Source organism: Pteropus alecto, unplaced genomic scaffold (genome assembly GCF_000325575.1).
Source record: "Pteropus alecto unplaced genomic scaffold, ASM32557v1 scaffold21, whole genome shotgun sequence".
In the NCBI taxonomy this organism is placed as follows: Eukaryota; Metazoa; Chordata; class Mammalia; order Chiroptera; family Pteropodidae; genus Pteropus; species Pteropus alecto.
Window position 1 is genome coordinate 10,137,112 of NW_006436282.1, and position 18,001 is coordinate 10,155,112.

General features: G+C 31.3%; 1 protein-coding gene across 7 annotated transcripts in view; it reads right to left on the minus strand.

Annotated features, from left to right (window-relative positions):
* Positions 1-18,001, minus strand: part of DGKB (diacylglycerol kinase beta) — a 586,550-nt gene that overhangs the window by 369,456 nt on the left and 199,093 nt on the right. For 5 of the 7 annotated variants that reach the window (XM_006911956.1, XM_025046894.1, XM_006911955.1 and 2 more), the window contains one exon: positions 4,345-4,377. The exons of the other annotated variants lie outside the window; for them this stretch is intronic. In XM_006911956.1, the coding sequence (XP_006912018.1) occupies positions 4,345-4,377 (33 nt within the window). The remainder of the gene's footprint in view (positions 1-4,344; positions 4,378-18,001) is intronic. 7 annotated transcript variants of the gene reach the window in all.

The window sequence follows — 18,001 nt, forward strand, 5'->3', positions numbered from 1 at the left end:
AATTTGTAGAATTAATCAAGCTGAAAATTTTACAATAGGAGAGACTCATAGCCATATAATTTTTCCCAGGATTTTCTTTTTATTAAACTCATTTGTTTTATGTTTATTTCCAAATTTTATAGACGTCTCTCTGAGATGTTCGCTGTATTTTATTTAAACAGCATAAGCTAATAGGAGGGTAGTTGGATAATTTTTCCTATTTCCATGAGTAAAACTTCTGCTTCTTTCCTATTTTATATGAGGGACAGAAATGTGGAAACAATTTCATCTTTGAAAATTTGCTGTCCACAAAAATTTCACTAGCCTGTTTTGGGGTTAATTAACCCTGACTGTCAGCTCTGTTATGATAATTGACTTACTCCTAATGTTGAAGTTATTGAAAAGTTTCAGGAAGAGCTCACCAACTTTATTTTGTATCATTATTCAGGACAAAATTGCTCTCTGATAAGAGGGAGTAGTATTCATCACTTTACCTTCAGTTCTCTTTTTTCAGTTTTGGGGCTCTAAATCACAAAATAAATTTGTTATAATTAAGACAAATTTTGTTCTGCCAGAAAAATTATCGCAGATATAAAGAGTTGGAAAATTATTGCTTTAATCAATAGAAATTATTCAAACACTGAAAAGAGCTACTCTAACCAAAAAAAGTCATAAAAGAATATAGAACATATAACTACGAAATACAAAATAGTTATTGACATTTCAGCATTTTCAAATATCAACCATTTGTGTTTGCTATGCAGACATTTTAAATATAGAATTCAATGATTTGTGATCCTTAGACTTTACAAGTAGCACAACAGATCTTAACTGGGGGATACATTGTATTAGAATTCCAAAAGAATAATCACCATAATATACACAGAAGAAAAGCTGAAAAGACCATTCGCAGAAAACAGAAAGATGAAATAAATGAAATAAAAAGACTTCACTTTAAATCTGTGTTCTAAAAAAATCTTTTTTTATATCATGCTGATTCTCAGGGTATTTATTAGTATTTGTACTCGGCTGCAAACTGCTTTCACAAAAAGGATGTTTACCGCAATACTAAAGCCTACTGTTATCGATCACTCACAAACTGCAAGCCGCAAGGGATGATTACCTCAAGCACAGAGTTTTCTTCTTTTTGTCCAATCTCAGCATGAGAGACAGGCAACAGCAAAGCACCTTCATTGGTACAAAGCCACAATGAGGGGGAGGGGGATGCTCTGTTGCCAACAGCATCCTTCAAAGGAATCCTGGAACTTGCTTTCTCTGTTATTGCGCCACTTGCCTGAATGGAGACTTAGATCTTTCTGCCACTAGAGCTAGGCCATAAGAATTTACCAGAAACTCTAGAATTTTAACCCAAGGTAACACTTGGATATTCATAACATAAAAGATCTCCCTGAAGCAGAAGTGTCACCATATTCATTGGGGCTTATAAGGGTTACGAGCTCTGCGAAACCAACTTACTGACATATGCAAAGCTGTACTTTTAATTATTGTGACCTTACTGTGGGATTTGAACATTCTCTGTCCAGAGAAACTAATTTATTTCAAAAATTGCAAAGGCTCTAAATTCCTGGGCAAGTTATTTACTATCTCTAAGCCACAATTTAATTTACATATATAATGAGAATATTCACCTGATGATAAACTGAGAAAATGTGAAGTACTGTTACAAAATTCAGTCAGTAAATGGTAGTAATTTTTAAAATACAAAAACTGTTATATTTTATCATTAAATTTAACACGGATATGCTGCTTAGATTTTAGTAGTTGAAAATGGTTGCCGTGAAGGTTTATGCCAAAATCATATGGCTGTTTACAAACAAATGGTAGTGCCATTATAAAATTACGTGTGTGTGCATGTACCTCAACTTCACTTAACTCTCCACTCCCTTTGTAAACCATACTAATTGATGGCCATGGTTAAAAGCAAGGAGGCAGCTCTCTTATATGTGCACATTTATCATCTCTATCAGTTAAATAATCAACATACTGATTTCTGTATAATCCGCAGTCTGTTTATGCCAGTTCCAAGTAGTATTTATCCTGTTAGTTTTACTGTGTAACTTAATTATTACTCAAGCCATTGAATTGTGTGTATAAAATAAGTTGTTTCTATGAAAAATAAATTTCATGCTTTGGAAAAACACAATATAAGGTGTGTGTGTGTGTGTGTGTGTGTGTGTGTGTGTATAAACAGAGAGACAGAGACAGAGACAGAGAGAAAGAGAGTTAAGAGACAGACAGAGAGGGAATGTATACCAGTTAGCAATGACGTGATAGAGACAGGAATGGAGATTTGTTATACTTCAAAACAACTGAAAGTCATTGGAAATAATTGCTTTCATGAATATACAAATATCTTTAGGCAAATAGGAATGCCTTTGTTTTACTTTAAAGCAGTTGATAATTGAAACATCATGGTGGTCAGACCTTGATATATTCAAGAAAGACTATCTGCCATTTCCAAATAGTAGCATCATCCACATAGAAAAGAAATTTATCCTATCAAAAGTGTAGCCAATTAATACATATTTACGTATTTTAAGTAAAATATTTAAGATATGTATATTACCCTTCTTAAGTTTCCTTACATACTTTATCCACATTTTCAGTAAAAAGCTATTGTTACTGATGGTGGAATATTAGGTTTCTTGTCTTGTGCATGTGTGTGCATGTGTGTGCTAGTGTGTGTATGTGTTCACACACTCACTCATTTATATATCTACACATGGGATTAAGAAAACTTTTGGAATAATATAGTTTAAATAAACTTACATAACGACTTTGGAGAATGGTGAAAATTTTAAGTTAATGTAAACTAATACACGTTGCAAGAAAAAAAAAGCAGTATGTGAAAACTTTAAAAAATTTTATAGCAAAAAAAATTAACATATAAAAAAGCCTATAATGAAAACATCTCTATCAGTTAAATAATCAACATACTGATTTCTGTATAATCCCCAGTCTGTTTATGCCAGTTCCAAGTAGTATTTATCCTGTTAGTTTTACTGTGTAACTTAATTATTACTCAAGCCATCGAATTGTGTGTATAAAATAAGTTGTTTCTATGAAAAATAACTTTCATGCTTTGGAAAAACACAATATAAGATGTGTGTGTGTGGTCCATTTATTCATTCTATATGATATAAATTATATGGTTCAATATGGGAAATATTTGGAGAATAACAAATCTAAAGAAAAACTTTAAATCTTAAATATAGTGCCTATATTCACTTGATGGACTGTGGTAGGGACAAAAATAAATTCAAGTACCTGAACTTATAAAATGAATTCTTTTACACTTAAATAGTTAGACTAAATGATACACTTTCTTAATACCTTTGTCACTTGAGTGTATAATTTCACATCTCTATTTTATAATAATTGTGATAATGGTATCAACTGACCTAAAGAATATAAACACAGTTTAATATTTCTCTTAGATTAGAAACATTCTATTTCAAGCATATCTCCAAGTATATTTTCAAGTAAAGGCCTTGTAACAAAAGGAAATTTTTTAAAGATTTAATGAGGTAGTCTATACTGATTAGAAAATGTCTTATGGGGGAGTGTATTTTTTGTGCAATTGCTGCATTCTTTTGTTCAATTAGGTTATCACCTAAATAAATACATACTGACCTATTATAAATCTTATTTTCCCCAAGAAGCAGATTCCAATTATAATTTTAAGAAAACAATGCCATTTGAGCAGATGCTTTAGAGATAATAACAATTAAATAGGATATTGTCACAGAACAAAGTGGAAGCTTTGCTTCATTAATGCAAAGTTAAAGCTAACGCTTTATTGAAAATAAATGTTGTGGCAATGCCTACATTTATTTTCAAAATAAGTCATTTATTCTGTGACTATATTTTTCAAATGGCTTTTTATACAATATCATATGCTAAACGATTAATGCAAATGTACCCTTTTTAAAGTGATGGGCATTTCAAAGGGAGCAAGAATTTCTCAAAGTACTAACATTGAAAGCTACATTTTATTGGCTCAAAAGATTGAATTGTTTGGGGTATCTAAAAGGTATTTATATTTTAACTGACAAATAAGAATGATACTATTCTTATATGCTGGTCAAAACTCTTTGCAAAATAAGCTTTATTTTTCTCTCTATACTTTGTTTCACATAACTTCTTGTTTGTCACAAATACAAAATGGAAATGCTTCAAATCTATCCTATCATGAAACTATAAAGGTCCCCCAGAATATGAGAAAAATAAAAAATAAAACAAACAACATTAAGTCACTGAGACAATGCAAAATGTCCTTTATAATAACATAAGACATATAATGACCTATAATTGCAAGTCTGAAAACCTTTTTTGCTTACGCACCTCAGGGACTGAAACTCCTGAAGTGGGCAGAGTCTGTTGAAAAAGAGAAGTTCATATTAAAGCTGAAAAAAATAGTCAAACTGAAAACGAATATCAAAGAAGTTTCTTATACTCTGCGAAATAAATGAATAAACATCAAATGTATTTTCTTGTCATAATTTTTCTGCTTACTTACATTAAATAAGTGAACATCTTTTTACAAAATAAGGAATGCAGAGTGGGTTAGTTTGTGGAGTTACTTATCCAAAGTACAATTTCATCCACCCAAAGTAGACTGATTTACATCTTAGGCCAGCTTCACAGACCTCTCTACAACAATGACGATGTATTACATTTATATTTTGGACTAAGAACTCATCTCCAAGTTCTATTATCTTTCAATCTCAAAGATATCTAAACAATATCTAAACAATCTCTACTAATTGCTGAAGTTGCCTGTTTTTCCAGCTCATTTTTCTCATTTTCCAGTTCAACTCTCATTCTTTCCTAAAAATAGTGTCTTTTTGATGTAGATATAGCTTATGGTGTTGTTTTTATTTTGCAATTCTCTGGAAATAAGAAAAAATGCATTGTAAAAAATAAAAATATAATTAAGATTTTATTTGAAAGTAACTTAAAAGTTAAGGTTAAATATACTGAGGCTGGTCTTCATGACAGTGTATCTCCAATTATTCATCAGGCCTACTTTTCTGACTCACATCAGAAAGGTTGTCTTCTGGCAAGAAAGAGAAAAGTTTACCGAATTAGAAAAGCCTTGTTCCTACAGGAACTAAAACACATTTGGAAGAATTTCGGACTCTCATAATACTAGATAAAGGTTTTTTGTAGAGGGGGTGGAGGAGAGTAGGAAAGTTGGATGGGAAGCTAGGAGTTCTTAGACATTTGTGTGTGTCTGAAAAGTGGGGAGCAGAGAGTATATGCCAGTTTCCTCCCCAGGACCAACTAACTCTGTGAGGGGAACTCTGGGGTAGATCTTCAAGATGGGTCTGAAAAAATCTGAGAGCTCAGATAATATCTTATATCCTTACCAATTAGAACCTGAGGAAGGCAGCAAGAACCAAAAGAATAAATAGCAACTTTTGAAGTAAATGAGTTCCACATGGATTAACAGCTGCTCAGTATGGAGGCGAACAAGAAGGATCCAATGTACCCAAAAGTGGAACAGAGGATAAAAGGGGTCTAGGACCATTACAGAGATCATTAAGGTGCCCAGGAATACAACTTTGTTTATAAGATGTTTCTATAATATAAGTAAAAGAAATACCACAGCTGCGAATTTTTAGTCAAAAGAAGTAACAAAATCTTGGAGGATGAACTTGGATTAACTACTCCACAAACAAAAGAATCCAGTGGAAGTAATTGCTGTTTTTTCTCAGATGTATTGATAAGAGATTTAGTAGAATTTTCATTCAAAGCGTCCTGATTTCAGTAATATTCCTTACTTCTTGAGTCCCAGTCAGTCTAAGTACAACTAGGGCAATAGGTGGTGAAGGAAATGTTTATGCTAGTTTCATTTGGGCCAGTTTAAGGCTTTTTGTCAGTGTACTATTTTTCTTTCTCAGCTCTTGGTTGAAGCTTAGAGCTGAATAAACATTTTTAAGACATGGTTGTAGTTTTTCCACCTTATTATAATATATAAATATTTGTTCTCCCTCAAATCCAGATTAAGTGCCTTATCCGAGAATTTCTTATCATATCTTATGCTGTGGACCCAGGAGAGTCCAAGAGACTCTCAAGCAACCAAACTAAGATGTCTATCAAGTAGCCTCCAAGGCGAGAGTCACAGATGCCTTATACCTTGAGATGTTTATATTCATTGTACATATGTCTGCACAGAAGAGGCAATGAAAAGTCAAGTAAATTGATTATAGTCATCAAATGCTTCAGTATAACAAACTAGGGCAATGCAAGTATCTCAAATAGATCTTGTCTACCCACCTCTACCATCAAAAGCAAGCAAATGAAAACTATAAAAGACATTTTTAAGATAATTGTGGACATTTAAATATAAACAGGATGATAACTGATATTATGGAATTGTTGTTAATATTCTTAAGTGTAATAATTTTATTTTTATTGTATAGAAAACTATCCTTAATCTTAGATGATGCCTGCTGAAGTATTTAGAGATTTGGTGTCATACTATCTACAATTTACTTTTAAAAGATTCAACTTAATAAAGTATATATTATGAGTATATTGTTATAAATATGTATATACATGCATACATGGTCACATATATAAAGAACAATGGTAAAATAATAACAATTGTTAAATATAGTTTGCGGATTAATAAATTCATGTGACCCGAGACCACAAAGCAAAGATTATGCCAAGCTGGATAATAAAAATCCCATTTTAAAAGGCAATGTGAGATGAAATTGAACCCTGGCTGCCACTTTGCTGCAACATATATAGAGAATTGGTGATTTATAGATATTCGTGTTAACAGGTGTCTTCCTTCTTAGGGTAGTAGAGATATGCATTATCTACTCAGAGCAAGTAAGGCCAGCAGAGAGGTAGTGAGATGAAGAAAGTAAGGAAAGAGAAAAGACTTTGTCACTACTTCTCTGAAAATGGGAAAGCAGTTGACCAAGAATGAGTAACAAGCAAAACCGAGGGCTCAGATGGGCTAGAAGTCATAAATATGTAAGACAGAAAGCCACTAGCTCTGAGAATTTTCTCTAGCAATACCCAGACAGACATCTGAGAGCAACTCTAGAAATTCACTTCAAGAATAACTGTGATGAAACAACCTGTGTCTGAACGAACTTATAATCAAGATATGTAGGCAGTGTATATTAAATTAACACGCTCATCAGTATCTCATCCTTGAGTTACAAGAAAAAAAAACATGGTAGCTAGGTAAATAAAAAAGAAGCAACTTGTTAGAAAACAAATTCAAATATTATATTACTTCAATTTTACTTTTTTGTGTATAATTTTTAAATATCAGGGATGAGCAGAGTAAATGTTTTAGTTTTTTTACAATTATCATGAGTGTATAACTCTAAATGTAATATATTTTTAATGAGAATTAATACAGGAACTGTATACTTGTATTTAATCAAATGTGAGGTGTGACTATAGAGGAATGTGATTGATTTTATTTAATCAGTATCATTTTAATATTAAATAGAATACACAGAACAGATAATTAGTTTAAAAGATGCATTTGCCTTCAGGGCACTTATTAAGTTCAACCTAATATTAAAGAATTTTTAAAAATCCTATTATTCTAAAGTATTGAGATATCTCTTGTCTTCATATTTTCTAACATGTAATCATTTTAAATTGACAATTTAATCCAAATTGTCATAAGACGAAGAAAAGTCTTTAATGGAGAGATTATTAGAGCTTTGACTTAGTTAAAAATATAATAAGAGAATAGTACTCACATTAAAAGGGTCATCAGTTATTTCAAGGATAAAGTAAAATTAACAGAATTATACTTTATACCTATATAAGAAAGTTCATATTTTTTTAAATTGCTTTCATTTTTATTGTTTCATTTAATCCTCCAATTGAAGCAAGATTATATACTCCATTTCTCGGATTGGGAAACTGAAAATCAGAATGATTAGATGACTATCTTAAGAAAATAAAATCAGTGACAGAATCAAAATATAGTGATTTTTTTGTCCCGTGGCTTTATTTATTCAAACTATACCAGGAACTCAATACAAATTTCAAAAAGCAAGATCAAAATAATGTTAATCCTACTGTTATCTTTATTAACATCCTTAATAAGTTTTTTTTAAATATATGACAAGTGAGTCAATTAAAACAATAATAAATTGTTTATGTTTTCCAGTGGCACTTTGATGTATCTAATTAAAATTTAACAATCAAAATAAATTTTTAGAAGACAGTCATATTACAGTCTTATCCCAGGTTCCTTGCCTAACCATTCTCTCTTGAGCCAAATACTTGAGCTTGTACTAACATAAACTTAATGGTAAAAAGAATTTTTAACTGAGATCATTTCACTACCATTAATGGCTCAAAAATATTTTATTTTACTCATGTAAATGTGAACATTTGTGCATATTTGCCATGCTGTGGGCAGGAGATATTAAAGAGTAGGGCGTGTGAGGCTCCCTCAATGTGTGCACCTGTCTGTGTCCAGAAACAAAGCACACTGAACTTCAAGAAAGCACACCTAGAGCAATGAATATTGGGGGCACCAAATATTTTCAGTGAAAATGCTAAAAGTGTATCTTTATAGATAGATTCAAATTATTTCAAATATAGACTTCTACATATAAAAACAATCAACAAGAACAGCTACAACTCTTTCTAATGTTATTGTTATTGTCTCATCTACTTGATTGGCTAGTGATATAAAACCATGAGAAAAGTTATCCTATTTGGTTGGTCTCATAAAATCATTAGAAGCCTATATGATTGAAGAAAAGTTCTTCAATTTCTTTATTGCTCTGATCCACAGTAAGAATACGTGTATATTTATAGACATAAAATGATTTCACAGAGAACACTTGTGTGCCCCACTCTCTGACATATTCTGTTATTTCCCTCTCTCTTCATTTCTATTCTAATACATTACTCCATTGTTTTTCTTTCCATTCCTTTTTTGAAATGCTGGTCTAGATCCCCTAAATTTATTTATGCCTCACCAATTACTAGGGACTGCAGCAAGAACATTAAAAATAGGTTTAGAACATGGGATTTGGGCTAAGACAAACACTGTTTCTGCCACTTGCAAGTTGTGTGACATTAGGTAAATTTCTTAATCTAAGTTTCACTTTCTTCAAATGTACAATGGGCATAACTATATCTAGTGTAAAATTTAAAAGATGTCTGGAAAATTTAAGTTTTCACAAAATGGTAACTGTTAACCCTAGAAACCAAACTATTTTCTTATTTTCAACTGCCTGCTTAGAGCTCAGCAAGGAAACAATGATTGGCCTTTCTTCATCTGAAACTATTTCTTGCTGCTAATAAGTAGATGGAAACCAACAGTTTTATTTATTTTTAAATGACATATCTATGTTTGCACTGTTAGCATAGAGAGAAAGAAGGAAAGATGCAGGAGGGAAGAGAAGAGACCAAAGAGAAAAGCAATGAAGGGAATTCTCCTCAATCCTAGGGATTTTCCTTTCCAAAATCTCAACAAAAAAAAAACAATGAAACTGAGCAAGGGAAAGCTGGGAGCCGATATTTAGAGCATAGCTTTAGTTTTTTGTTTGAAGCAATGCAAAAATCTTAATAAAATTCAACCATCTCCAAAGCACATTTCAAAATGAGACATACATGTCTTATTTTTTTTCAAATTATTCTTTATCACTCTTATTTTATGTAATTAACAGATACCTATTTATGAGTATGTATGATAATGTTTATGAATGTTTGGAAAAGGGATCTGAGTGCAACTGGTGGTTTGAAATAAATAAATAAATACCCTTAAAAGAACCTAATATAATAGATTAATACCTACTTAATATTATGTTTATAAAATTAATCAATATTATTTTCTGTTATGGCTATTCTTTCCCTCTACAAGTACACAAACCATTCTAGAAATGTATCATTGCATTATTAAATGTACTGCTACTTTCCAAAATAAGAAACATCACTCACTATATGTAAGAAAAGAATATTGAGAATAATATTTATAATTAAAGCATTAGATTGCTAGGTTTTTCTTTTCATCAATCCTCGTAAAAACCTTGAATTAAAAAACAAATAAATTATAATGAAATTTGTTCTCATCCTTTGCCCCGCTCTAAGTATCCACTGATCTTACACTGAAGCATTTTATAACCAGGTTAAAGTCCAATTCTGTACTATTATTAGAAAAAGATTAAATTGAGTTAAAATTTTACACTAACTGCCAGTCAACCTTATCATGAACTTTCACTATGTGCATGTAATTAATTGGGTCCAATGAACAATATCAGTACCGTGTTATAGACTCTTTTCCCCCGACCATATAATTAGAATATAATTACCCACAGGATATCAGAATGATGCAAAACCTTTCTCTAAATGTGCCCTCATTAGGAAACAAGTCTCAATGTACATTTATCCAATCAGTGTGAATTAATTAAAATGTTACTGAAATAAAAGAGGGCAACAATAAAGAGTATCTGACATCTATTAAGAGGCTATCACTTGAGATCTACATGTACAGTTTATATTTAAACCCATTTAACTCAAGCAGGAACTTTGCCATGTTGTTATGTACATTCAATGTACTAAAAAATCTGAGTAAATGAATTATCATGTGTCATTGTTTTTGAAAAGAGCATCGTACGCAATGCCTGCAAAATCTTAAAGAATCTGTGAAGGATTTTAGAGGCCTCATTATTTCCTGATGCATCCAAAAAGATGTTATCATCACATAGTGGTGGGCAGAAATCATTTTTAACTCGAAGTATCTAGGGAATTAGTTGTTCATCCCACATCTTTCTATTACAGATCTGACATATCTATTCTAATATTGTTTAGGAGATAATGGTTAGAAAAGCCTAGTCTTACCAAAGCACTATTTACTTTTTTTTAAACAAAGAAAATAGCCTCAATTACTTAAGCTAGGTCATTTCGACAGCATATTTTCTTTAAGCAGGACATTCATATGTAGCTAATAATCTTTTTAAGAGGATGCATAATATATCATAACACACATTCAGATTATGTAAAACATGGAAAAAATAGCAAATGCATAAAGAAACTGAAAGACATATGATACATATCCCACAAGAAGCTGCTGAATAATGCAAAAACATTCTTCCTAAAAGTTATTTATCTTGGTTTCTCTAGTACCTGACATATTGTCATGTGCAATAAAAGTTTATTGAATTAATAAATAATAAATAATCCTAATACAAAGAAATACTTGTCATTACAATATCATAAATAGTAGTAAATATTTTTAAAAGCAGTATGTGATATTTAAGATATTTAGAAAATGTTAAACTTTCTATGTTATCAGATAATTCCTTAGACGTTTTTAGCTTTAGAAATAGGTTTTATAAAATTTAGTTCTGGGAATCAAAATTGGTATTCATTCTTAGAAACAGACATGCTCCACTTTATAATGGAAATTTTGAATAAACACTGAGATAAATTAGGCCATCTAAAAATTGTGACTTTTCATATGCTCTTTATAAGCAAGATCTAACTAGTTTTTAAACTATTGCTTGATTTTTTAAGAAATTTTAACAATATTATATATTTTTAATTGTTCTGAATGAGTGTTATATTTACAAATGATATGCTTCATTCAGATATTAGACTGTTTTAGTAGAGATCAAATAATGAAAGAAACAATACACTCACTTTGCTAACCAAGAAATGAGATTGCTTCACACAGATTTGCTTTATTTTAAACATAAAAGTTTCTGAAGAATTCCAAAACAATGACGTAGCTATACTTGCTTACTGAAAATGCTGCGATTTAAGTAACAATAACTAAAACACCACACGAACTAAGGTTAATCGCAAAAAAAAAAAATCCTACTATTATGAATAATTTTAAAGTTCCATTTAGTCATAAACATCAGTTTTCATTTTCTGACATACACGGAGTGACTATGATATTTTACATGGATTACTATTTTGAGCTATATTTTTAAAAATCAGATTTAAATATAATATGATATCTACAGAAAAATCTCTTGGTTCTCCTCAGAATTTTGAAGTTCCCTCTAACCTGTACTATTACTTTATTTTAAATATTAGGCGTTTCACACTACCATCTATTGGATATTTTATATTACTACAATAACATAACAATCACTAATTTTTCAAAATTTAGTAATAATTGTAAAATATTTCAAGTGACACTCTAGAAAGTAAACACAATGCTAATCTGACTTCATCATCGCATACTCAACAATAAAATTTTATAACAATAAAATTTAATTATCATGGGTTATCATTTATTTTAAAAATCAGTCTACTATGTATTCATTGTAATTTTTATTTGCTATTTATGCTACTACCTGATGTATTTGTTCCTGACTCAGGAAAAAGAATGATAACTGATGGGAGTAAAAAGCCTAACTCAATGTTATTCATAACTCAGCAAATATTTGCTTAGCATCTACTACATGATAAATTGAATTAGGTACTAGAGATAAAGATGAAGTCCTTTTAGTGTGAGTGATAGGAATGATGGTGATGCTATTCAATGAGTACAGGGAACAGTTTCACAAGAAATAATTTCAGTTTCTTGTGTGTTGACTTTGAGTCTTCTGTGGGACATCTAAGAGAAAATTTACAGCATGAAGCTGAATATTAGGATCTAGAGGGGTAAAGGAGAACACACATAGACATATTCAAAACTGGTAGTTATCATCATGGAATTGGATGAGAACCTTTATATAGAGCATAATATGAAAATATAATTTAAAATGGATGCCCACACATTTCAGAGTAAAAGGAAGACTAGGAACTTAGCAATACCAAATAAAGTATGGCTAGAGAGGCAGAAGAAGAAAAACTAGTAGAAATGTGTTAGATGAGTATATGGAATATGAGAACAGAGCATTTCAAATACTGTCAAACGCTGCAGGGGATTCAAAAAGATCCTTCGTGGAAATGGTGTCTAATATCCTGTTGGTAGGCCCAAGCAGATCCTTTGTTACCTGGCCAGTGCACCTATCCCCAAGAACTATGAGTGCTGACTGCTGAGTCTTCCCAGCTATCCCATTTTCTGAAGAATTGCCCTTTGCTCATAGGAGCAAGGTCCTCTTATCTGTAGGAGATCACAGTTAATGAATGATTAATATGGGTTAGGAAAGTCAGCCCTTTGCCATGTTAAAAACAATCCTATGGTATGATTTTTGTCCCAGATTCTCCAAAGTTCAAACCGAGGCTTAAACTCTCTCTACGCCCTCCCTTAAAGATTTTGTTATAAATCACACAAAGCTAAATCCCTGGTTCATGCTCTGTTCCTTAGAAATTCAACCAAAAAGAGTACCACCAGATTTAGGATGGAGGGCAAGAGCAGTTTCAGAACATTTAACAGTCAGAAATTAGAATAATGTGGGTTGGAGAAAAAGGAGGAAGGGAATTTGACACAGTGAGTGTATCTTCACACCAGCAGATATTTACGGCTACATTAAGAGGCAGACAAAGATCACATCCATATGCAAATATAAAAAGTAACATTGCACAGGACAAAGAACAGCTCTCTCTATGACAGACACACAGCTCAGAGTAAAAATGGAAAAGTTCGAGCGCTGGACTCAAATCATGGTGCTGTCAAGTGCTACCTAATATAAGTATATTGGAGTTTTTCAACTGTAAATTAGCAAATTAATAGTATATGCTTGCAGGTGGTGACAAATGCCATGAAAGGAGAACAATGCAAAGTTCTATGAGAGAGGCAGAAAATGCTAGAATGAAAGAAACTGGAGAAATATAGGCTTTGGATGACTCAAGGATATTGGAGAAATGTGAACCTGATAAAAAAAATTTAAAAATATTTGTGGTTAAGAAAACTAGGAGTAATATAATAATAGAACACTACATTCCTTCAGGCAAACGAGGTTTCCTTAGGCAAACGAGGCCAAATTGGTCAAAGCTCCTGTGAGCATTAACAACAAAATTTCAAATGATAGGTATTATCATTTAGACTAGATAGCAAAAAATAGGCATGGAGGTCTCAACAGAACTAAACTATCCTCATTCTGCATTATTGAGAAACGTAGATTTAACTAAGAAACAAAGAAAGGAGTGAGTCAAAAATCATTGCATATATGCATGAAATTGTTGTAGTCATACCTCATTTTATGCACTTTGCTTTACTGCACTTCACGGGTATTGTATTTTTACAAATGGAAGGTATGACCTTCCACCAGCAAACAGATTACAACATGTTTTATTGATATTCACTTTATTATGATAATATGGAACCAAAACCACATTATCTCCAAGGTATGCCTTAACTCGCTTTATTGTGGTGGTCTGGAACCGAACCAGCGCTATCTCCGAGGTATGACTGCATGGATCAAAAGTTATATGTGAGTCAATTCTTGCTTTGGTTACAAGTGAAAGTTCAGAATAAATAAGTTATATTTAATAGCAAAACAGAGGAAAACATGTACATAAATACTTTATGATCATCACCATTTCATCTGGAATCATTAAAACCACAGATTACCTTTGCAAGGTGAAATTTATTCTTAATGTCTGGTGGTAAAGAGATTCTGATTTTTATTGCACTCAAAATTGAAATGATAGAAGATGAGAATGATATAAAGCATTTATTTCTACTTTGAAGCAATTAGACCTGGACAGTTGCCCTGCTCTAACCCTTACTTCCTATGGAAGGCACAAGCAGAAATACCAATTCAGAGGTTTACGTATTTGGAAACTTTTATGACATAGCTTGTGGCAGTTTAGTTTAACCAATGTTTAAAGAGAATAGCCAGTTTCACACATCCTTGTCAAGACTAAGTATTTAAAATACTTGCCAAAATGGATAGAAAAAGTATATCTCATTATTTTAATTTGTATTTCTTGATTATTTATGAGGTTTACATTTTTAATTTTTTTAGTCATTTGCATTAATTTTACAAAACAGGATTTTTTGTTGTTGTTGTTATAATGCCTCTGTTTACCTTGATTTATGTTTTGGCCTTTATCATTTTTTTAAAGAAATTTTTGATTGGTCAAGTCTGTCAACATCTTCTTTCATCTTTCCTTTTTTACAAAAAGGCCTAAAGGCCTACTACAGGCAATCTTAAACCTTTAGTCCATGTTTGATTTAGTTTGGAATAGGTATGTAGTATGATTCATCCAAATTTAGTTAGCATATAGTTATACAGTAATCTCAACGCCACTCATCCCCACCATCCCACCAGATTTGATATGCAATCCTCACCATATTCTGCATTGTTATATATCGTTCAATATCCTTTAGACTTTCTACCAGTTTTTTATATCTTCTAGAGCCACTGCTACATTTTTTTGATGGTTGTAATGTTAATAAACATTCTTAAGATTTGTTAAAACAGGGCTTTCTTTATTACTCTTTAATCTCAGAATTTGTAATGTGTTCATGTAACATTTATTCTTCCAGGCAAACTTTGAAATCATTTTGTCAAGAAAAAAATATTGTTTGGAAATTGCATTAAGTAAAGGAGTGAGTTTGAAGAAATGTAGGTTCTTTTTAGTTCAATTCGATTTTCTTTAGTATAATTAGATTGATAAGAATAGTTTTAATTTTTTGTTTATGGACAGCTGTTCTCTTTCTACCTTGTTGTGATTCTCTGTTGCACTGTAGATTTTCACAATCCTTTTCTCCAAATTACTGATTCAGTTGTCCTCAATGTTGATTTTTCCCTAGGCAGATATTCATATATTTTAGTTTCTGATAAGGCATTATTTTTTCTCTTCATCTTTTATTAACCTTGTAATTATCCCTTTCAAATGAGTATATTGTAAAGTACATTTTCTTTAGTGTTCTCGATCACATAAAACAATTGCTATTAATATTTGCCTCTGCCTGATGCAATAAATCTTCATGCATGACATCCACCTAACTTTTAAACACTAAGCCTTGTTTTCTTATTGCATAATTATCACTATTTTATTTTGTCAACAGGTAAACTTATTTATAATAAAATACACTTTGGCCATAAGCCATTAGTCTGCATTAACAGTTGTTATCAAAAAGCAAAACCAAAGGAAACAAACAGTACTACATCGATTACAGCGGTATTGTTGAGGCATAGTCCCCTCCCAACTCAATTTCACATGGAAAAAATTAACCTCAGGTCTCAGTAAAGACAGAAACAATAAAAAGTGTTTTCTCTAAGTGAATGTTCTGTTTTTATGCTATGAATACTGTCAAGCTTTATTTCTTCCATTTTCCTAAACTATTAAGAAACTCAGAGATAAATTTTCAAACTACCTGTATCAACTTTTTAGGATTTGTGACATGAATTTCTAAGTCTAACTAATTTTGTCACAACCTTATTATGTTTATATTGCTGTTTATTATTTATATAAGCTACCTTGATTGTTGGTAATAAGTCATAGAATAATTTAATTCACTAATACATAATCTCATCTTCACCTTTGAATCAGACACATATATAATATTATTTGTTTTGTTTGAATCTATTTCATAGATTTTAGGTTTTAAATATTTTTGAATATTTCTTTAGATAATGCTCATTTTTAGCTACACATTTTTTATTTTCGTAAGATTTTCAACTAATTGAACTTCTGATTATGTCATATCAACCTTTTTTTCTTTCTATTCTATAAATCATGACAAAACCAATAGAGTACGAGTGTGTTTCCTTAAAAAATTATTATATCTTACTTGGAGTATAGCTATATTTTAGAAATGAAATGTCACAGAAATGTGCAGGAATATTTTGCAGTCTTATTATAAAATAAACTAAAACTATTTTAAAGTCCTAAAAATAAAACTCTTAATTTCTACCTAAATGAATTCATTTAGGTAGAAATAAATATAATTAGCCATAATATGTGAACTTTTCCCTCTAGATGAAACCCTGCTTAACAGTATAAGCATTCTACAGAACAGAGCCTAGGTTAACATAAAGATGGGTTCTTCAGAAACCAGTAAAAACAATCTAAGACAATGTAACAGGTAAATGGTTCATCTCATAACTGTATGGTAGAATCATTATTTAGTGATGCTGGGTCCTCCTTCCATTTCTTATACTATGTCCCTTTAAATTATATGTACTTGAAGACTGAGCAACAAAAATAGATGTGTACAAGTTTTATAAACATTATAGCTCTCTAGTGCTTAATGTGTCCCTCATCAAAATTTAAATCAGAAAACCATTGGCAAAGTAGATTAAAAAATAAATAGGGACGCACAGAACTTAATCCTGCACATTTTGAAATATAAAAAATAAAAAGCAACTATCCTTTATAATACCATGAAATTGAGTCTGAGTTAGATTTTCAAAATATGAAAAAAATGAGATTCTTTTTTGCCTACCATTACTATCATGACAATTATGAATTGATCTATAATGAATATTAATTAAATGAATATTAAGTAATGACATTGATGAAACATTTATTGAGCACTGACAATGTGCTTTGTCCCACTCTTCAGACAAAAAAAAAGAAAATTTCATAGGCACAAATTCATGGTACGTTACATAAAGAATTTCAAGAAAATATATGACTTTAGTAACTGCAGATAAAGGTTAAAAAGGTCAATAGAAAAGAAAGGTGAAGCAGCTAAAATGCTGTCAATAAAAGCTGAAGCTCAGCGCAGCAAGTCACATCCTCATCCAACTGTTCACACCTTTCCTCCAGACCCTGTACTTGTGGAAGCTCTGTAACTAGTACAGGAAATAAGGTTACAGAGAATTCAAATTCTAAATTTCAGAATCTCAGAGAATTCAAATATCTCCCTCCTTCCTTTAATTGCATAATGTTTACTAGTAAAGTTGTCATTATGAACTGTTGCTGTTTAGAGATAAATGACAGACAGAACAGAAAGAGCCCGTAATACTGGGACATATACTTCCATTCCCTAACAGACCTTCTGACATTGCTGAGGAGTGAAGATTAGTTAAGCACATGTTCTAAGGAAAGATTTAACATACTCTATGCTATTTAAGGCTTAATCACCATATCTACAATGCATACTTTGATAGAATTCTTATCCTTTTGGAAGTGCAAGCAA